The sequence below is a fragment of the Lepisma saccharinum genome, chromosome 7 (genome assembly GCF_977018435.1).
Source record: "Lepisma saccharinum chromosome 7, izLepSacc3.1, whole genome shotgun sequence".
In the NCBI taxonomy this organism is placed as follows: Eukaryota; Metazoa; Arthropoda; class Insecta; order Zygentoma; family Lepismatidae; genus Lepisma; species Lepisma saccharinum.
The window spans coordinates 12709283-12728918 of record NC_139235.1 but is presented as its reverse complement, the minus strand read 5'-3'; the positions used below and the strand labels follow the sequence as shown (position 1 = coordinate 12728918).

The 19636-nt window shown below is 43.0% G+C and overlaps 3 protein-coding genes across 3 annotated transcripts in view; 2 read left to right on the top strand and 1 right to left on the bottom strand.

The window, feature by feature from the left end:
* LOC145989730 (cell adhesion molecule Dscam1-like) overlaps nucleotides 1-19636 on the bottom strand; it is a 505150-nt gene that overhangs the window by 432746 nt on the left and 52768 nt on the right. The window lies entirely within an intron of this gene.
* LOC145989733 (cytochrome P450 4C1-like) overlaps nucleotides 1-19636 on the top strand; it is a 147264-nt gene that overhangs the window by 78245 nt on the left and 49383 nt on the right. The gene's annotated exons all lie outside the window — the stretch shown is intronic.
* LOC145989731 (cytochrome P450 4C1-like) overlaps nucleotides 1-19636 on the top strand; it is a 49490-nt gene that overhangs the window by 9233 nt on the left and 20621 nt on the right. The window contains exon 5 of the mRNA XM_083125005.1: nucleotides 18337-18406. Within this exon, the coding sequence (XP_082981131.1) occupies nucleotides 18337-18406 (70 nt within the window). The remainder of the gene's footprint in view (nucleotides 1-18336; nucleotides 18407-19636) is intronic.

The following is a 19636-nucleotide window of genomic DNA, read 5'->3' as shown; positions in this document are numbered from 1 at the left end:
GTACGAATACTGGAAGCTTGACAGTGACAACCAACAGAGTAGGTAAACCTACATCCAGGAACTGGCAACACTAGTTTCTGACAGTGAATTTGAAATAAAATATTAAACAAAATACATGAATACCAGTGTTATGCCCCCAACTCCAACTGGGCAACTGGGGGAAATAATTGTACAACAATTTGTACCTAATTGTACAATACTTGTACCTAATTGTACAACTTAGGCTGTGTCCCGATTGGCAAGCGCTCCGTACCGTTCTCTCCTGTTGTTCTCGAGTGCCGTCGAAGTCACGTGCAAGTCGTCCCAATCTACATGTCCCCTTGTAGTATGGTTGTCATTTTTCTCGCCAGGTGTCAGCCCGAACTTCACCCACAGCGCTCTGGGGCGCAGGCGCACAGTGCGAAAGCAGAAGGTAGACGCCAAACAAACGTCACAATGATTTTCACCTATTTACTAGTTATATTAAAAATGTAACGTGCTACTTCATTATTTACAATTTTTCTACATTCAGTATTATCGATAAACTGTTAAAGTATCACTGAGTTTTACATCGTCTAATCAGTAAATGTTGTCTGTACAAAGTGAAAGTAAGAATATGGCTGCCAAGCGCAGGGTCACGGCGAGTTCAAGCGTGCATCTGTCGCGCCTCTCTGCTCTCCCCTCCAACTCCACGTTTGCCGCGAATTCGGACAACAATGAAAGCACGTGTTTTTACGTTCTCGTAATACTAACCTTGCTCCACTGATTTTAAATTGCTTCCATTCGCTTTTTTTTTTCTGTGTTATTTCCGTATGCACGCAACATTCGCTTTCAATTCAACCTGTGAGCTGTATAATGAAACACAGGAGTGTTAGTATAGCACTGAGTTTACAATTTATTAAATTAAACAATAATTTATGTAAGAATAAACTTGTACTTACCGAACACAAAATAATAAAAGCACATGTGAATGTTTGCGTGTGTTCATGTTATATGACGACTGAGTAAAAAAATAATGTTGACTCCCCGAAAGTTTCTAGTTCGACATCAGATGCATGCAAATTTTATGTTTTGCTCTCCAAAATCTTGATCATACAGCAGAGGAGAAAAGGGGAGAGAGAGAGGAGGTACTATCAGCGTTATTTATTAGCAAACAATAGAAATAAAAAGTAGGTCAAACTTTTTCAACACCCAAACATTTTAAACGTCCTCGCGTAGTAATACGATCTAGCTGAAGACGTTTAAAAGAGTACTCTTAGTCGACGAAGCTAATTGCTAGGGCCCTTATATTACTAAAATATTCTTTAATTTGCATATTTCTCATACCGCCATATGTTGTTCTAGTTGACTTCTTCCAAAAAAATGCTAATTAGCGAGAGTTAATTAAGCAAGGCAAGTAAAAGAAGCAAAATAGAACAACATATGGCGGCGTGAGAATATGTAAAAATTCGATTCAGAGGTGAATCGAATTAAAATTGGGGGATATTTTGCATTTTTTCCCTATAATATACAAAATATTTACCGTACATAATCTTTTCTATTTACAACAGTATAAAATAAGAGAAATGTGTGACAATATCCATATTAACCTATCCGCTTACTATTTAAATGACAATTTTTTGCCATGAAATACCATTTAAATTTGGCTATCTCCCGTGCACAGCAAAACAAGATGTCAAATATTGTGAAAACTATTCAAGCAATTTTATATATTGAAGTGGAAGTACAGTAATAAGTTTGCACATATGCAGTTTACTTGAAAGATAATTAGAAACTCACCTAATAAATTTGATCACACACACACCTTTGCATTCTATTTCTATTCCTCAACTTTTTATATTTTTCCTGCCACAGCCACCTCTTCCTCATTTTCACTATATTTTTCAGTTTCACTAACACAAAATGAACCCCTGTGTTCACCTCTACTTCCAAAATCCATATTTTCCTCTTCATGGCTATCGAAAAGCAACTTTTCAATCGCAGAATCTTTTACAACATTTTTATGCAACATGTTTGCAAGACGTAACAAATGAAGGTTTGTTTACATGAGAAATTACTGAACAAAACACGCTTGAAATGGTATAAAAAACTTGAGCAGCGCAAACATACGCGTCATAGATTTGAAAGATCATACAACCTCTGCCATCTATTGAATGAAAAAGGAACTACGTGATGAAAATCGGGAAGCTGTCGATTCTGTATAGAGGGAAGATGGAAAAAGAGACCTCTAGGGAAACTGACGCTTTTGACAATATTGTACGCTTGTAAAAATTATATATAAATAAGACTGAGGCGTATTATCTGCTTTCATTTCAGATTTTGCCAACCTGTCAGCTGTAGTGTTTAGGTGACAAGCGACTTACTCAAATATGACGCTTTTGACAATATTGTACACCCGTAAAATTATATATAAATAAGACTGAGGCGTATTATCTGCTTTGATTTCAGATTTTGCCAACCTGTCAGCTGTAGTGTTTAGGTGACAAGCGACTTACTCAAATATGACGCTTTTGACAATATTGTACACCCGTGAAAATTATATATAAATAAGACTGAGGCGTATTATCTGCTTTGATGTGAGATTTCACCAACCTGTCAGCTGTAGTGTTTAGGTGACAAGCAACTTGCTCAAATATGATGCTCTTAACAATATTGTACGTATATTGTATTGTATAGGAGACTAGAAGCATATAATTTGGCGAAAAAAACAACCCAAGTAAGGTCATAGAGAATAGTTAAAAAAAGTGAGCAATTATATTTTGCATTGCACACCATTGGATATTAAATAACATACCCCCAAAAAATCTCTGCATTATGCGTTCTGTAAAAAATTGCCCTACGTGCCAAACTGCTGTGTCAAGTAAACATTTTCAAAGACACTGTCGTACTTGTGTGCCGGAAAAGCGAATATGTGCGACCAAACTGTGCTCTAAGTGTGGAAAAAATATTTCTATTGCCAACTTCAAGCGACACCAGCTTACTTGCAAGAGCACTGGAACATCTCTACCGCAACCTTCCAAGCGAAAGGTAGAAGTAACCTCCCTCGATGCATCGCCACCTGCCAAACGCGTCAAGCTGGCGAAGAAAGCAGACCGATTTGCGTTTGAGCATTTATTAGAAGACTTTGACATAACATCAGACAGCTTCTGCGATGTGCGTAGTTTTCTGGGGAGCGAGCGAGCTAAGATAATATCCATCCTCAACGATGCATTGGCCACACACTCCACTAAATTCTATGCTGTGCTATGCTGCAAGTATAAGAAACCGTCTGATGAAATATATAAATTCTTCCATGCCACAAAAGCAAAAACACTGCATCAGGCAGATATCACTGACCTCGACAGCATCTACGACAAGTTTGTCGAGGAGCTTGTGGCAAAGCACGAGGAGCATCAGGCTGAAGGCTCGGGCGGTTCGCTGTGTGGCGACCCCCACGAACTTTGTCTGACACTTAACAAGTTCCTGCCACTGGCAGGGTCTAGCTATATTGCCCTGCCACCCGAGGTTGAAGGAAGGGAAGCTGTTCTCAATATTCAGAACAAAGACACCAAATGCTTCCTCTGGTCGGTGCTGGCAGCATTGCACCCTGTTCACTGGAAAAACCACTCGTACCGTGTTGCACACTACAAGCAGTATGAGTCGGAACTGGAGGATGCAATGGCCGGGATTGCCTACCCTGTAAAAGTCTCGCATATTCGCAAGTTTGAGGTTCGTGCTCGTGACTTGTTGGGCCTGCAATTAGCCATCAATATTTACGGTCTCACCGAGGCAAACATCGTCTACCCTATTCGGGTAAGTGATGTAGATGATGATAGTGCACGAGAAATCAACCTCCTGCTCATCAAGAACGAAACCCATCACCATTACACCCTTATCCGTTCCCTCTCTCGGCTTGTTTCAAATCAGAAAAATAGACATAATGGTCACATCGTGGTGTGTCGCAGGTGCCTGTCCACTTTCGACAACCAAAAACAATATAAATTCAAACACTCTCGAGGACCCAACATTGCTGCTGAGAAGCTAGCTCGCCACATGCTCTACTGTGGTACCAACAAGCCTGCACGAACTATCCTGCCCAAACCTGGTGCAGTAGAGTGCTTTCGCATGCACAGTGCTATGGTGAAGCATCCTGCCTATATTGTAGCAGACTTCGAGGCTTTTCTTCAACCTCTGTCTAACTGCGAGCCCAACCCCGAAACATCCTCTACTATTCCTTTCCAAATCCACGAGGCCTCGAGTTACTCCTATGTTGTGGTGTGGCGAGACCATATTGCCTCCGAGCCCTATGTGTATCGCGGTCCCGACCCGGTCAAACACTTCCTGAAGAGAATGCAACAGGAAGCCATCAAGATAGGGAAGGTGCTGTTAGCCCCCAAGCCCATGCTGCCTCTGTCTCCGGAAGACAAGCATCAGCACGAAATAGCTCTAAATTGTCCTGTTTGCAAGTCGGTCTTCACTGACGATAACAAAAAGGTCCACCACCATGACCATTATGGGACCGGAAGCTACATTGGCCCGTGGTGCAACAGATGTAACTTGAGAGCCAGGGACCCGCGCTTCATACCGGTCTTTTTTCACAATGGCTCGGGATATGATTTCCATCACTTGGTCACACATCTAGGGTACGACAATGCGAGAATCAATGTCCTGGCAGAGAACGAGGAGCATTATATTAGCATCAGCAAGTGGGTGCCGATCCCCGACTCAAAAAGCAGGAGCATCGAGCTTCGGTTCCTCGACTCTCTGAGGTTCCTCCAGGCAAGCCTGGATGCTCTTGCTGGGAAGCTCAGAGACGACCAACTAGCCATTACTACATCAAGTTTCCCGAACTTAGATGTTGCACTCATCAGGCGTAAAGGGGTCTACCCCTATGAATACGTCACCGACTCTTCCAAGTTGGAAGAAGAGTTGCTGCCTCCCCAGGATAAGTTCTACAGCCAGCTGAGAGGTTCAGGTATTACCGACGAGGAGTACAAGCATGCTCAGTCTATGTGGGTCAAGTTGGGTTGCCGAACTTTTGGTGATTACCACGATGCATACCTGAAGCTTGATGTGACGCTTCTTGCCGATGTGTTCCAGGCGTTTCGGGCGACTGCCATAAACATTTACAACCTGGACCCTGTATATTTTTACAGCCTTCCTGGACTGGCATGGTCGGCCATGCTCCTGCTGACTAAAGTTAAACTTTCACTTATCTCCGATGTTGATATCATGCTTTTCATCGAGAGAGCTATCCGGGGCGGCATGGTCCAAGTGTCGCAACGCTTCGCACATGCCAACAATCACCACATGGCCACTGGTTACGACCCCTCCCAACCATCAAGCTACATCATGTACACTGACGTGAATAATCTTTACGGGCACTCCATGATGCAGCCACTCCCAACAGGACAGTTTGAGTGGGCTGATCCTTCCAAATTCGACATCGAAAGCTTCGACGATTTGGAACATGGGTTCTTCGCCGAGGTGGACCTTGAGTTCCCCGAGAAGCTGCAAGATACATTCTGCGACCTTTCGCCTGCTCCGGAATTCAAATGTCCACCTGGCTCGGATCAACCGAAGCTCGTCATGGACTTGGAGCCCAAAAAATGTTATGTGCTACACTACCGGAACCTCCAGTGGTTAATACAGCAAGAGGTCTCGGTCAAAGTAGTTCACCGCGTGCTCTTGTTTAGGCAGTCTCCATGGTTGAAGCCGTACATCGAACTGAACACCAAACATCGTACTGCTGCCACTTCGGAACTTGATCGCGATTTTTTCAAATTAATGAACAATGCGGTATTTGGGAAGACTATGGAGAATGTGCGAAATCGCGTTGATGTGAGGTTGGTGACGAAGAAAACACAGTGTCGTCGACTTGTTGCAAGCTCGCTGTTCAGATCTCGAACAATTTACAATGAACAGATGTCTCTGATTCACATGAACCAGGGCGAGGTGCTACTCAACAAGCCCATCTATGTGGGAGCTGCAGTTTTGGATCTGAGCAAGTTGTGCATGTTCGAGACATATTACGACATACTACGTGCACACTACAAGCACAATATCTCGCTCCTTTACACAGACACAGACAGCTTGGTGTACCATGTTCGCACGGCCGATGCGTATGGTGATATAGCCAAAGTTCCAGCTTTTGTCAAGCTCTTCGACACATCGGGCTATCCCCAGCTAAACCGGTATGGAATTCTGCCCCGGAACAAAAAAATACCCGGCAAACTCAAGGACGAGAAAGACGGGGATGTGATTGTGGATTTTGCTGGACTTCGTGCCAAAGCCTATGCGATCCGGGCTGAGGGTTCTGTAACAAAAAAGGCAAAGGGTGTAAGCAGGCAAGTGGTTCGGGAGCACCTTAAGTTTGAGGATTACCTCGAGTGCCTCAGAACAAAATCGCCCATTCTACAAAAAGAGCATCGTATCCAAAGCGTCAATCATGTGCTTACAACTAATATTGTCAGGAAAGTTGCTCTGGATGCACACGACGATAAGAGGTGTATTCTTGAATGTGGGGTCCATACACTTCCGTGGGGCCACTATCGCCTTCAGACTAGTAAGGCCTGCCCAGAGTGTAACAAAGAGTAATAGGCAATGCAAAATGAAAAAAAAAAACAATTTTAATTTACTTCAACTTCCTCGATTACATGCATGCATGGCACAGCAAAATTAAACTTCTGGAAACTGCTTATTGTAGTTTGTACTTGTGTATATAAAATTCCACATTTCTTATTGTGTGCTATTTTTTTTAATTTTTTTTTTTGTATCTAAAACTGTTCAGTTACTCTTTCATTCTTGACGTCATACACAAATGTTTTCTCTGCAATAAGAATGACACTGCACAGAGTATCTGCAGGCAAGGCGTCGTGGAACTCGCATACAATCTTGATGTTGGTACGATCGTTAACAACCACCTGTTTTCTTTTAGATGTGTTGATGACAAACATGGGTCTGCGAGCTATGAACTCGTTGGGGTTGTAGTACACGTCCACATTGCCGGAAGTCACTCTCTTGTAAGCTGTGTACGCCTCGTAAAGTTTTAGGTAATCGTTGTTCGTAATGTTTAGATTGTAGTTCTCGCGTGGAAAAACTTCATTCCTTCCATTTTTGAGGTAAACATTTTTAATTTTGCAATTATCAAACTGGCTAGAATCTTTCTCTTGGTTATTATCTTTCCCCGTCTGGAAGAGCACGACCGTAAACTCAGGCATATCGTACCGGATGCTGTTGAACTGCGTAGTAACATCAAATTCAAAATGGCTGCCGGAAGCAGGTTTCTGCACACACTGGTAACCGTAAAATTGGATGGGTACTTGGGGGTTCTTCAAAATGTCGGCTTTGTACTTGAGACCGTAGTTAGATTCGTATTCCACCACAGGCATGCGCAGCTCCATGAACTGGATGACGCACTTGGCTGCGTCGGGTAGTGTGTTGGCAAGTGCTGCACCGTCTGCACTCAAGGTGCTGTAACGCATCAGCACATCGTTGTCGTTGGCGCTTCTGCGAAAAGTGACGCGCAAGCCACCCTTCCACATAATCTCCGTGTAGTCGGAGAAGAAGCCTGGAAGCAAGCGCATGGGAAACAGTACTGTGTGGCTTTGAGTTTTGATTTTTGTATCTGCTTCGAATCCCCCTGCCTGGTAGTATGCTGCATCGGTCTTAGAGAGTTTCAGTGTTCCCACAGCTGTAGAAGTAATCCCAGGGTAGTCAACCCTATCGATGACGGTGCCATGCTTTCTAACTTCCACTTGCGAGAACAGATGCGGCACAAAATTGTCCACAAGTCTTAAATTTGCATTGGCGTTAAATGCTTCCCCGTTGTCTCTCTTCACCACATCAAACTTGATATACAAATCAGCTCTGTGAGGGTGAATGAACCCATCCCCAACGTCCACATCGTATTCAATCTCCCTGTTCGGTTCGTTCAAATTGGCGAACGTGCGACGATTGGGTGGGAAAGATTGCAACTCGTAACTTTCGATTTGCTCCATGATTGATTGTTATTTATTATACGTTAATCTCCACGACGGCGGTGGTAGTAGCTCCGGCAAAATTCACCACCTCCCCCTTCTCGTTTGTCACTGCCAATTCTATGTTGTCTATGCGATTACGAGATATAGGGAAGTATATCGGTGGTGAGGGTGTGTAGATAATCGGTTCCATGAATTCAGAGTTTGGTTTGAACGTAGCGATAATACCTGTCTGCTTGTGGCTGCCTGGGATGCCATCCGAGGATTTGGTGATCATGCCTTCTGCCACGTTGCAATGTATGTTCAGAGTCTCGATGGCTAGAAATTTAGGAATGTTGGCACCGATGTGCTTGATGCCAGGTTCGAGTTTTGTGTTGTTCTCGAATCCCAGAAGCTCTCCAACAGTGCCTAGGTCTACTGTTTCCGTAGCAGACACAATTTCAACTCTGTGAGTTACAGAATTTTGAGATAGCAGTATATTTCTTGGCAATTGGGCTTGCAAGGTAGACAGATTGTACTGTCCTGGCGTGATAACTATTTTTTCATTTCCAACAGTAATTTTGTTATTGTGCTCCGTGACATTGGGTATCAGGTACATGCTGTAGAATGCACGAAGAGCAATAGATTTAGGATAGATGATGTCGTCATGCAACGCGAGTTTCAAGACCGAAGTCTCGCTGGTGAGATGGAACACTCCCATGGTGTTTTAGGTACCACAATGCTTTCTGAAAATGCTCCACCGAGGGGTTATTTATTTTAGACATGTATGCGAGAACGGAAAGGCATAGGTGGCCGCAGTTAACATCGGTGAAACCCTGGATGCGTTTGTCATTGTAGTAGAGGTTGGCAACACTGAGATACTTCACCAACCTGGCAGGCGGTGTGCCACCGAACGAATCGAAAACAAATGCTTTGTCATCGTCAATTTTGAGGTAGCATATCCAATGTGTACCAGGATTTTTGTAACTGTCCAGGTTGACCACGCCATACTCCTTTTTCTTCACAGCAGAGGGTAGAGAATCGGACATGAAAACACCTCTAAAGTTTCTTATTCCCAACAGTTCGATCAGAGATTCAATATCGAAGTTGGACAGGGCTTCTTCTTTTTTTTATATTTCTTCAAAGCATCGAGGTTGTTTTTTCGCTTTTTGGTCACACCTTTCCCCTTCTTTTCCATAGCCAGGTTGTGACGTTTCTGTTCTTCCAATTCCGCCTTGTTCTTCTTCGAGTCGATGACGGTTTTGGCGATAGCGGCACTGCCTCCTGCCAAGCTGCCCACTGCACCCAAAGCTGCCAAGATGGCCGGAATGCTGAATATGAAACCTCCAATCTTCTGCTGCTTCCGCGAATGCTGCAACTTTTTCAATTGTGGAGTGCTGAGCAGCAATTTCATTCCGTGTCCTTTGGACAAGCATGAACGTTTCTTCTCGCGTTGTTTCTTGGTGAGTAACCCATTGAGGGCACCCAGCGTTTTCAGATTCGAATATGGTATCTGGTACACGACGCCCTTGGGCTTCATGATGTAATTTTTTTTTTACGGTATGTTATTTTATATATGTTCAGAGATTTTTTGTTTTCCCTCCCGTGTAATTTTTTTACGGTATGTTATTTATATATACTTTGCAGCTATTAAACAAATTCGATTATGTGCTTTGTTTTCTTACCAAGAAGTTCTTTTGTCCCCTTGTACACGATTCGAGTTGTGTTCTCGATTAAAATGGATAGCTTCTCGTCGGATAACATGCTAGCGTATCGATCTGGTAAAAATAGACTGTATTGTCCGTTGAGCAACAGACGTACTTTAGGACCAAACTGGGTTGCAACAATTGAACCAGAAGTTATTGCATAAGGTTTGTCCACTTCCAATTCCTGAATTTTTATATATTCGACTGACAAATTTAGCATTTGTTTTAATGCCTGGACGTCACTAATTTTTTCACTCATATCGAAGAAATATTTTTTTTTGGTCTCGTAGATTTTTTACAGTGTGTTATTTATAGAAAAAAATTTCGGCATTGCCTAATGCGATCAAGTGATCGATGATCCTGCTGGTTTCAGCATTTTGAAGCATACCAGTCGTCTGTATATCGTCTCCTCCCCTGTCTCCACTCGTGAAGTTCGTCCATCTTATCAGCCAATTTTTCATCAGCAGCCCGAAAAAGAGCATAGGGAGAAGAAGAAGATTTTACACCGCTTATTTTTCTCAGATGATCCAGAAGTAGCATTTCACAGGGCAAGCGAAATTGTGGTGTTATTTTAACTAAATCAATAAGCTTTTTTAACATCCTCGTGACTATCGTCGAAAGTAAATGTAAATATTTTGTATAACACTTCTGTTGGTAAGTCTGTTATATGCGTAGACATTTTTTACTGTATGTTATTTAATTACAGCCCCCACCCCAATTTTCGTTTTGTATTCATGGCAATGGTCGTGCCCAATGCTGCAACTCTTTCTCCCAGCGAGGCGTCTCTGCTGACGAGTCTCCCGAACGCGGCATGCTCCAATTTTCTATCAGCATCGTGACGCGCATCTAAATTCGTATATGTGTTGTAAGCAATGTCGTGATCCTTGCATGCAGCATCCAGCAGATTTACCCCCTTGTCTCCTTTTTCCAGTCGCCGTTCCAGTTTAGTACCCGGTCCGCAGTATTGGTAACCTGGTAGATGCATCTCGAAGGGTAGCTTGTTGATGATGTCGTTCACGAGACCTCGACCCTCGGCCACATTCCAGAATTTGGGAGGCAGGGTGTTGATGATTTTGATAAGGTAACCTATACCTTTGTTGTCGTTGACAATAAAGTTGCTAAGCTTGGTGCTAATCATGTCCATGATGCCCACCTTCTCGTTGTGGAAGTTGCGATTGCCTGCATTTTCTTCGCCTGCGATAACCAGCAATCGATCTACAAGCTTCCTTACGTCGTCTACCCAAACAAACTCTTTAGGTAGGGTATTGTAGAGTTTGACACCGCTGCCAGTTTTAATTTGGTTCCATATTGGCTTGATGAGGTTCCTGTATTTTTCTCCACTGCTTGATTTTACGCGATTCTGTGTTGCATCGTTGTTTTGGTACAGGGCATCCGTTATGATTAAAATTTCTGTGTAACTTTGGTAATCCTCGTCTGTATAATCTTTAGGTTGCTTTTTGGTAATAAGTTCCCACAGGCGCACAGTGCCAGGATACCTAGTCCAGCTGTTCTTCTCGCCCAAATTAATTTTCACGTCGTCACCTTCGAACGTAACTTTTGACTTTCCAATTTTCCAAACCACACCCTCGTTAGGTTCCACAGAGGGGTACAATCCAAACACCTCGTCCTTTTCAAATTTCCCGGTGCTCAGGTAATCTCTCGCCAACGGACCTAATTCAACTACCTTGTCCGAAGACGTACTGCCTAGAACCTGACGTCTCAGAGGTGCAGCTCCAAGTTCGAACGGGGTAGTGTGAATACTGGATATGGGTGTAGGCACAGCATAATTTCGAGCAGCAAGTGGCACGAGCTCGTTGATTAAATCTTTATTTTGCTCGGTAACATCTTTGATGTCTTTACCTAGTCCACTTATAGCATCAATAATAGGTTGGTCCTGTCGCTTTTTCTCTTCGTAAATTCCGCGATTCTCTGATTTCCAACCCCTGAAGCGTTTGGCCAGGTAGTCGCGCAGCTTCAAGTTATCGTCTGCGAGTTTGCGTTTCATCATTTGTTATTTATAATACGTCAAGACGTTTCTTGTAACGTCGCAACGTTTAGAAAGTTGTTTATTTTGTTTCTGTATTTTCCGTCATTAGGTTTCCTCGTCATGTCTATCGTGGCGAATCCGAAATCATCTTGATTCCAGCATGAAGAGCAAAATTTGGAAAACTGATTGTAGTTCATGTCCCCGCCTACATAATCATCGTAAGCATGTTTTAAATTGGTGTGGTCTTGACGAAACAAGCAAATAAAATTAGCGTTGTCTCGGAGAAGCTGCTTGGGAATTTTAGAAAAAGTCTGAGCAAGGTAGAAGCAGTCCATGCCTCTGTGCCGCCCCTGTGTAAAAAAATTGCGAATTTCGTTATGGTTCTCCAGGATGACATCGTCGAAGACCACCACCGAATTTTCATGGCAGCAGTCTAGTGGCATTACTTCGGAGGCGAAAGTAGCTATGCTCAGCCCTTCGTACAGTTTTGTCAGCTGTTGATATTTTGCTTGCTCCAAACTTTTGGAAAAAACATACAAGTGCCTGTTCTTCCAATCTAACCAGTCGGGAGCAAGAAGAAAATTATCAATAAGTAAAGTTGTTTTCCCACACCCTGAAGGTCCGACAATAAGGCAGCGAATGTTGTCCGGCAACAGTTCGCCGTTTTTCCTAGCCTGACGCTCCGGGGGAAAATCTGGCAGTCGCCTCACCACATCCCAAGCACCCGTTACACAATCACCTCGTTTGCGTCGATCCAACTTTTTTCCTCGAGTCCCAACCATTTCACCAACAGTTTGTCACCTTTTCTACGTAATACTTTTTCGATAAGATACGTATTGGGGTATTTTGTTTTAGAGAGTTCCTCCTCGTAGAATCGCCCTTTCAAAATTTCGTCGCGATTATCTTTTATTATATACGTGTGACGGTTACCGGGTAACAATCGAGCAACAGTGAAAAGTTCCGTACTCCAGTTTTTGGTAAAGCCTTTTTCAAACATGCGCTTAAATTTACTAATTCTTACTTGATCTCCAATTTTGAATTTCGGTTTTTTGTTAGTGGGCCGGTACTTGGGACAATAAACAGTAGAGATCAGTCGTGCCTCATCAGACTTGCTGACATCGGCAGGCTTCATGCGTATCGTGCTATGCAAACTGTGATTATAGTCGTTTACGAGTTCCGGAAGCACATTGACCCACTTGTGGTTACCTTGAAGCGTGAATCGTTTCCACATGCGTGTTTTGAGAGTACGGTTAAAACGTTCCACTACGCTGGCTTTGATGTGACTGAAAGTCGAGTAATGTTGAATATTTTGCTTCTGAACAAACCGTTGAAATATCGAGTTGTAAAATTCCTTTCCGTTATCCGTTTGAAGAAATCGAGGTCGCCTGCCACTTTCATTGAAAATAGTTTTGAATGCTTCCATTACGCACACACCTGTTTTAGCCTTGAGGGGCAAAGCCCACGCAAATTTTGAAAATGTATCTATAACAGTAAGAAGATACTTGTATCCTTTGTTGATTTTATGTAAATTTTTTAGGTTGCCGCTACTCATTTCCACAAGGTCAGCCTGCCAAAGGTCATCCACGCCTTTGGTCACCACCGCCAGTCGTTTGTAGTTTCGTCGTGCAGGTTTATGAAGCTCGTTCACGATACCCTGCCTAGACATGGCGCGAAAATAAGAATATAGCCTGGATGGGATTTCTGGCTGCAGACAAAGCTGGGTTTTCTATATACAGCTTGTCACCTATTTCTATGTCGATAATTTGAGTGGCATCTTCGGCATAGGCAGTCTCGCGACTTTCGGGGTGTGTGAAATCGACCAGCTCAACTCCTCTTATTTTAGGCTCGTCGCCAATGTTCGTCACGGTCATGATTGGGTAGTGGGTTGCGTGAGGCAAAGACCAGTAGGAAACCTTGACGAACTGAAGTGTGCCAGCGAGGAAAAATTGATGATAGGCTTTTGCAGGAGTCAACATGTAGAGTTTGTAACCTGGATTGAAAGGGGAGGAGAACTCTCTGTTTGGTATGCTGTACAGTTCGATGACAATCGTAGACTTGAGATTGTCGATGCTGGCATTTAGAGTGTTTACGTTGGTTCGAACCTCAGTCTCCACATCCTCCAATCTACCATTCACCGATTCCAGGTGTTCCTCGATAGCATGAACAACAGTGTCGTAGTTTGGTTTGATCTTTACATCGACAATAAGGCTCTTGAATTTTTCATTTAAGTCATGTAGTTGGGTGCTGAAATTAGCTATAGTCGATTCCTGACTTGCCTCGATACTCCCAATTTGCTCTTTCACGCTGGCAATAATCTGCTGCAGGCTTTCTACAAGCGTCAACTTGGAGCTCTGTATTACAAGGTCGTGGACCTGGGTTCTAATTTCCGCAAACAATTCATGCAGCTCGGTGATGTTCTGGTTGGTAGGTAAAGTCGCGACAGACCCCCGTATTGATTCAATTTCGGATTGGATGTTTTTGATGTCGTCGGATTTGAGTATTCGGTTGAGAGTTCTCTTCACGCTTTTCAGTTCCTGAGAGGTAGGCAGGGTGGCCACCGTGTTTTGGAGCGATTCCAAAGCTTTTTTCACCGCGTCCAACTCGGAGGCATCGGCAGCAGCACGTATGCCTTCTTGCAGTTGTGTTATGTCATCCTGGGTGGGGGTAGATTGTTGCAGGGTTTCCAACTTAGTCTGTATGTCGTCGATCAAGTGATGGAAATGAGACAACTCGGATTCTGCATTCAGATTTTCCAGTTTAGCGATTTGCTGTTGGACGTTGGCCAGTGTATCCCTGATGCCCGGCAGTTTGGTTTCCAGCTCATCGTGAACGTTCGCCAGATCATTTCTAATGACAGCAAGAGCATCCTCAATATGGGTTATGGTGCCTTGCAGCTTCCCGAAATCCTCGTAGGTCTCAAGTTGGATTTTGATGTTGGCCACGCTACGGGCAATGGCGTTCAGTTCGCTGGACGACGGTAGATTGTTGATAAAATCCTCCAGCGTTTGGAGTTTAGTTTTTACTTCGTTGATGGCCGCATGCAAAGCATCCGTTTGAAGCTCAGCCTTGATGCTTTCCAACGTAGGGATTTCGAAAGATTGAAACTGTTCGCGCAATTTAGCAATACTAGCGTTCACGCGATCGTAGTCGTCTTGTGTTTTAATGCTTTGGATGATAGTTTGCAGTTCGGTCTGGATGTTGCTTGTTTGATCCTGCAAGCGTTGTTTCAGCTGTTCAACGTCTGAGGTTTGCGTTTGTTGCAGCTTCAGAAGTTTGTTCTGCAGATTGCCCACACTCAGTGCCAGCTTGTCGAGATTGTCTATCGACGCGAGGTCGGTGTATTTTTGCAGCAGCGATTTTAGCTCTGCATCAATCTTGAGTACAGGGTCCAAGCACTGAGACTGCAAGCTGGCTATCTCGGACTGGAGGCTGGAGTTGAGCGTGGACTGGAGGGCCTGCAGATCGCTTCGCAGCTTCTTGACCCTGACGTCGAGCATGAGAAGCTCGTCGCCATGGTCGTCGCGTTTCGTATGGCCAAAAATATCGTTAGGCATTATTGTTATTTATTATAGGATAGCTAATTTTCATTTCTATGAAAAGAGGGATGAATTGGTCGTAGTCGTCCAAGAGCTCTATGTACAGGCGATCGCCAGCAGATACATCGTACGTGGTGGTTCTGTTCATCCTATCGTGTTTGATGCGATAGATGTTCTTGCCGGAGGAAATTTTGGCCTCTCCTTTATTCTCGGGATTCATGTCAAACTGCAGTTTGCCGGAGATTGGGAATTGGTAATAATTTAAGTTGTTGTTGAATATGTAGAAAGTCTTGCCCACATCCTCGTCGTACTGGGTCAGGATGCTATTCAAGTGTATAATCAACAAACCGTTGAGTTTAGATAATAGGGAGGGTAACAGGTCCCAGCTTGCAGGTGGCGATGGTGCGCTTTGGGCGAATACCTCCATAGCTTGCTTCCTGAAGCCAAACAGGTTCATAGGCATTGTTATTTTATTTTATATTTAGTGATTCGTTTCGAGCCTCAAATAATGATTCGAGCGTCAAATGATGATTCGAGCCTGAAATAATAATTCGAGCCTCGTCAGTGCTGCCACTATTTGTAGGTTAGCTTAGCCAGTGAGAGATAGTGGTCTTCGGATGGGTTGGCAAATATAAACAGAGGGCCATAGACCCCCCTCATAAAAGGCTACGACAAGAGCCCACAGTGTTGCCAGACATAGGTACATGGGCCCCTCAGGCCCTTTGAAAGTTTACAGTAAAAGCCCACAGGCCAACTCTGTCCTCAAATACATCATAAGGCTACAGTGGGCCCACAGGCCAACTCTGGGCGCACATAGGCCCCTCTCAAAAAGCTACAGTGGGCCCACAGGCCAACTCTGTGCCCCCAGTGTTGCCAGACAGTACATAAGCCCCTCATAAAAGGCTACAGTGAGCCCACAGTGTTGCCAACTTTGTCCTCAAAATACATCATAAAAGGCTACAGTGAGCCCACAGTGTTGCCAACTCTGCCCTCAAATACATCATAAAAGGCTTCAAAATATCAGTTGGTGAAATTTTCGTGGGGTGAGTTGGCAACACTGAGCCCCACATGATGATTCGAGCCCCAAATGAGGGCTTCGAACTCTCTATTTTGGTCTACTGTCAGTGAATGTTCTACTTTTACAACATGCGCCTTCTCTCGTAGTATTTTATTTTTGGTTGTCGTACGTTTTGCGAGCGATTTTGTTTTATTCAACATGTCACATGGATTAGACACAAGTGAAATTGAACGATTTATTCAACAACCTTCAGGTGAGGAGAAGGATGTTGGCGTAATTAGTGATGTTGAAGTGTCCTGAGTGAAGAAAATATTGAGCATAAAATTCTCAAGAAGCAGCATGTGCAGGAACAAAACATTTGCTTATAATATGTGGATGGTAAATTCTTTGAAAAAAAACTTGTCGTCGATATAACATAATAAAATAGAATATTAGAATTGGCGTTTTAAGTCCACTTTAGGCACACATAGGCTAATCGGAACAGGACCTTTAGTTTGATCCGAACCACTGTGGACTGTCTCTCTAAAATTAATGAAATAATATCACCCAGAAAAATAAATTAAAACAATTTATAACAAAAAAATTAATATAATATAAATGTAAAAAAAGTCCAGAAATACAAGATAAATTAAACTTGTAAAAGCAGCTAATTTGCATATGTTGTAAAAAGTTGTGGCTGTCCTGTGGATCCGCACAATATAATTATATGTTTATTCAAATTATTAATTTCATATTATACAAGTCACTTCCAAGTAGCAGTTAAAAATGTATAATAACTGCTTTGTAAAACATTAATTATGTTTTATGTTATTTATTGCACTAAACGCTGTATAAATTAGGTAATATTTGGAATTCTAACGTTGCTATAGCAACGAGAATCAATAGTCGTATATAGCAATGGATGTAATGGAATTAGAAATAAAGGGAATAGCGAACTGCATATTGCTCAGTTATTTCATTAATATATAGACCCATAGAAGTTGTATCTTCACCTTCGCGTTTTAGTTCGAAATATTTATAAACGAATTTAATTGTGCAAATGATTGACCAGTGATCGTCACAAAGTACAACATGCAACTGCTCGGGGAAGTGAAATAAGCGCAAGTCACGGAAGGTTAAAGTTGTTCACGCGCTATCTCGGCCCAGAGCCAAAACGAACCCACTGTACTTCATTCAATGTGTAACAGTACGACAAATTCAAATAAACTTGAAGTTGAATTTGAGCCCTGTGAGCCATAATGCTCATTGTACTATTTCTTGAATTTAGGAGCTCATTGTTAATAAGAATATAAAAGGACCAATTTTGTAACAATGATAGAAGTTAAAAAGAAGATAAAGCTAAATTCTGCTAATTGTCAGCACAATAGCTCTGTGAGATCCAAGTGGACTCACGTGTTTACAAGAGCTCTTGCAAGGATGAGTCCATTGGGTGTCCACGTAATAGTAAACGTTTTCCACTCTGACAAACACTTGTATGCATTGATCTTCGACGCTTGTTTGCTGTAATTGCATTCCTGCAATTCCTCAAGGCAATTGTACTCTTGTTTGCTCAGGACATATCTAGTGTTCATCCTTGTCCCTGTAAAGGTGATTCTCAATTGCCACTAGTACTTGCCAACTTACACCCTTGCTACCCACACTATTTTACTATGGGAGTTTCATACTATCAACAACTACATCACGAAACATATTCTTTGATTTTTTTTTTAAAAAATTCATAAATCAAAACTAACCTACATAAATGTTTTTTGTACACTAATATCGCGTCTGGTTCGGGATACAACCAGTTTGCAACAAACGTCAAAACCTTATAATATAAACCTATACTCATTATTACACTGTCATCCAGGGAGAACATCCAGTGGGCAGAGCGAAGCAGTACATGCTGCTGAGAAGGCTGGTAGCTGCAGTCGATTTCCCCCCTGCTCGCGTCACAAATTGCGCAGCAGAGACTTGTTTTCGTTCGCCTGCTCCAGGGATACTTGGTACAGAGTATAGATCTAAGAGGAATTGTAGATTAAGAATTGTTAGGTTAGTAGGCCAGGTGTTGGCATTGAGTTTTATCGTTTGGTGCAAGCTGGGTGTGTCCCGCACCAGACGCCACTAATATAATCTGAAACGCAACGAAAGGGGCATATTCCAAAACTCTATTAGTAATCTTTATGTATTCCAGAAACAGCAATGGGGACTAAAATAAACGCACAATCATCGTCCTCATCTGAATACGTGAACGCAGTGTACAGGTAAGTACAGACCGAAATTAAGGAATCTCTATCTTAGTTACATTTTACATTACAATAGCTGCTAACAAATTAGCCTCAAGTAAAGGTAATAGAATAGTGTAAATTTCAAAACATTTAAAACGAACTCTGTGTATTACACAATCCGTCCAGTGGGAAAGGTGACTTCTGAGAAATGAAAAACAAGACGTTGTGGCCTGGTAGTTTACAATAACGTTTATTCAAAATACACACCTCGTGAGTCAACACATGAACTGAAGCGGTTGTAGAACTTTGTGAAGCAGTCTTGAACCTCCTGTGTCGGAATTGCCTCCAAAATCGCGGTAAAAGCCTTTTGGATGTCTGGAATGGTGTCGAAACGCATTCCTTTCAACGCCAATTTCAGTTTTGGAAATAGCCACAAGTCGCATGGAGCTAAATCTGGAGAATATGGGGGTTGATCGAGCTCCAGTGTCCCTATTTTGGCCAAAAACTGGCGTACCAACCTGCTCTTGTGCACGGGTGCATTGTCGTGCAACAGAGACCATGAGCACTGTTCCCGATATTCAGGCCGAACTCTACGAATCCTGGCCAATAGACGATGCAATGCACGCACGTAATACGCAGCTTCACAGTGTGACCCTCTGGATTGAATTCCTTGTGGATGATGCCTTTGGAATCAAAGAAAACAGTGAGCAGAGTTTTGATTCGGCTCTTCTGCATGCGCACATTCTTCGTTTTTGGATAGGCTAGACCTTCCATTCCGAGCTCTGACGCTTTGTGAGTGGTTCGTACTGAAAGCAACATGTTTCATCACCTGTTGCAATGCTTGACATGAACCCTGGATCCATATCAGCTGCTTGTTTGCAGTGTTCGTTCCACTCTGCAATGTTTTTGTTTGTCGCTGAGTGTGTGTGGCACAAACCGCGCACAGACCTTCCGTTTGCCCAAATTTTCGGTTAGAATGCCATGGACTGTGGACTTCGGAATTCCAGTGAGATCCTCCATGAACCTTGCAGATGCACAACGATCCTTGCGTACAATCTCCGCCAGCTTTTGGACGTTTTCGTCAGTTCGCACAGTCACTGAAGGTCCTGATCGCGGATCGTCTTGAATGCTCTCCCGACCATCACGAAATCTTGTATATCACTTAAACACGTTCTTACGACTCGATGCCTCACTACCGTAAACAGTTTGAATCATTTGAAACGTCTCTGTTGCACTTTACCCAATTTGTAATAGAATTTAATGTTG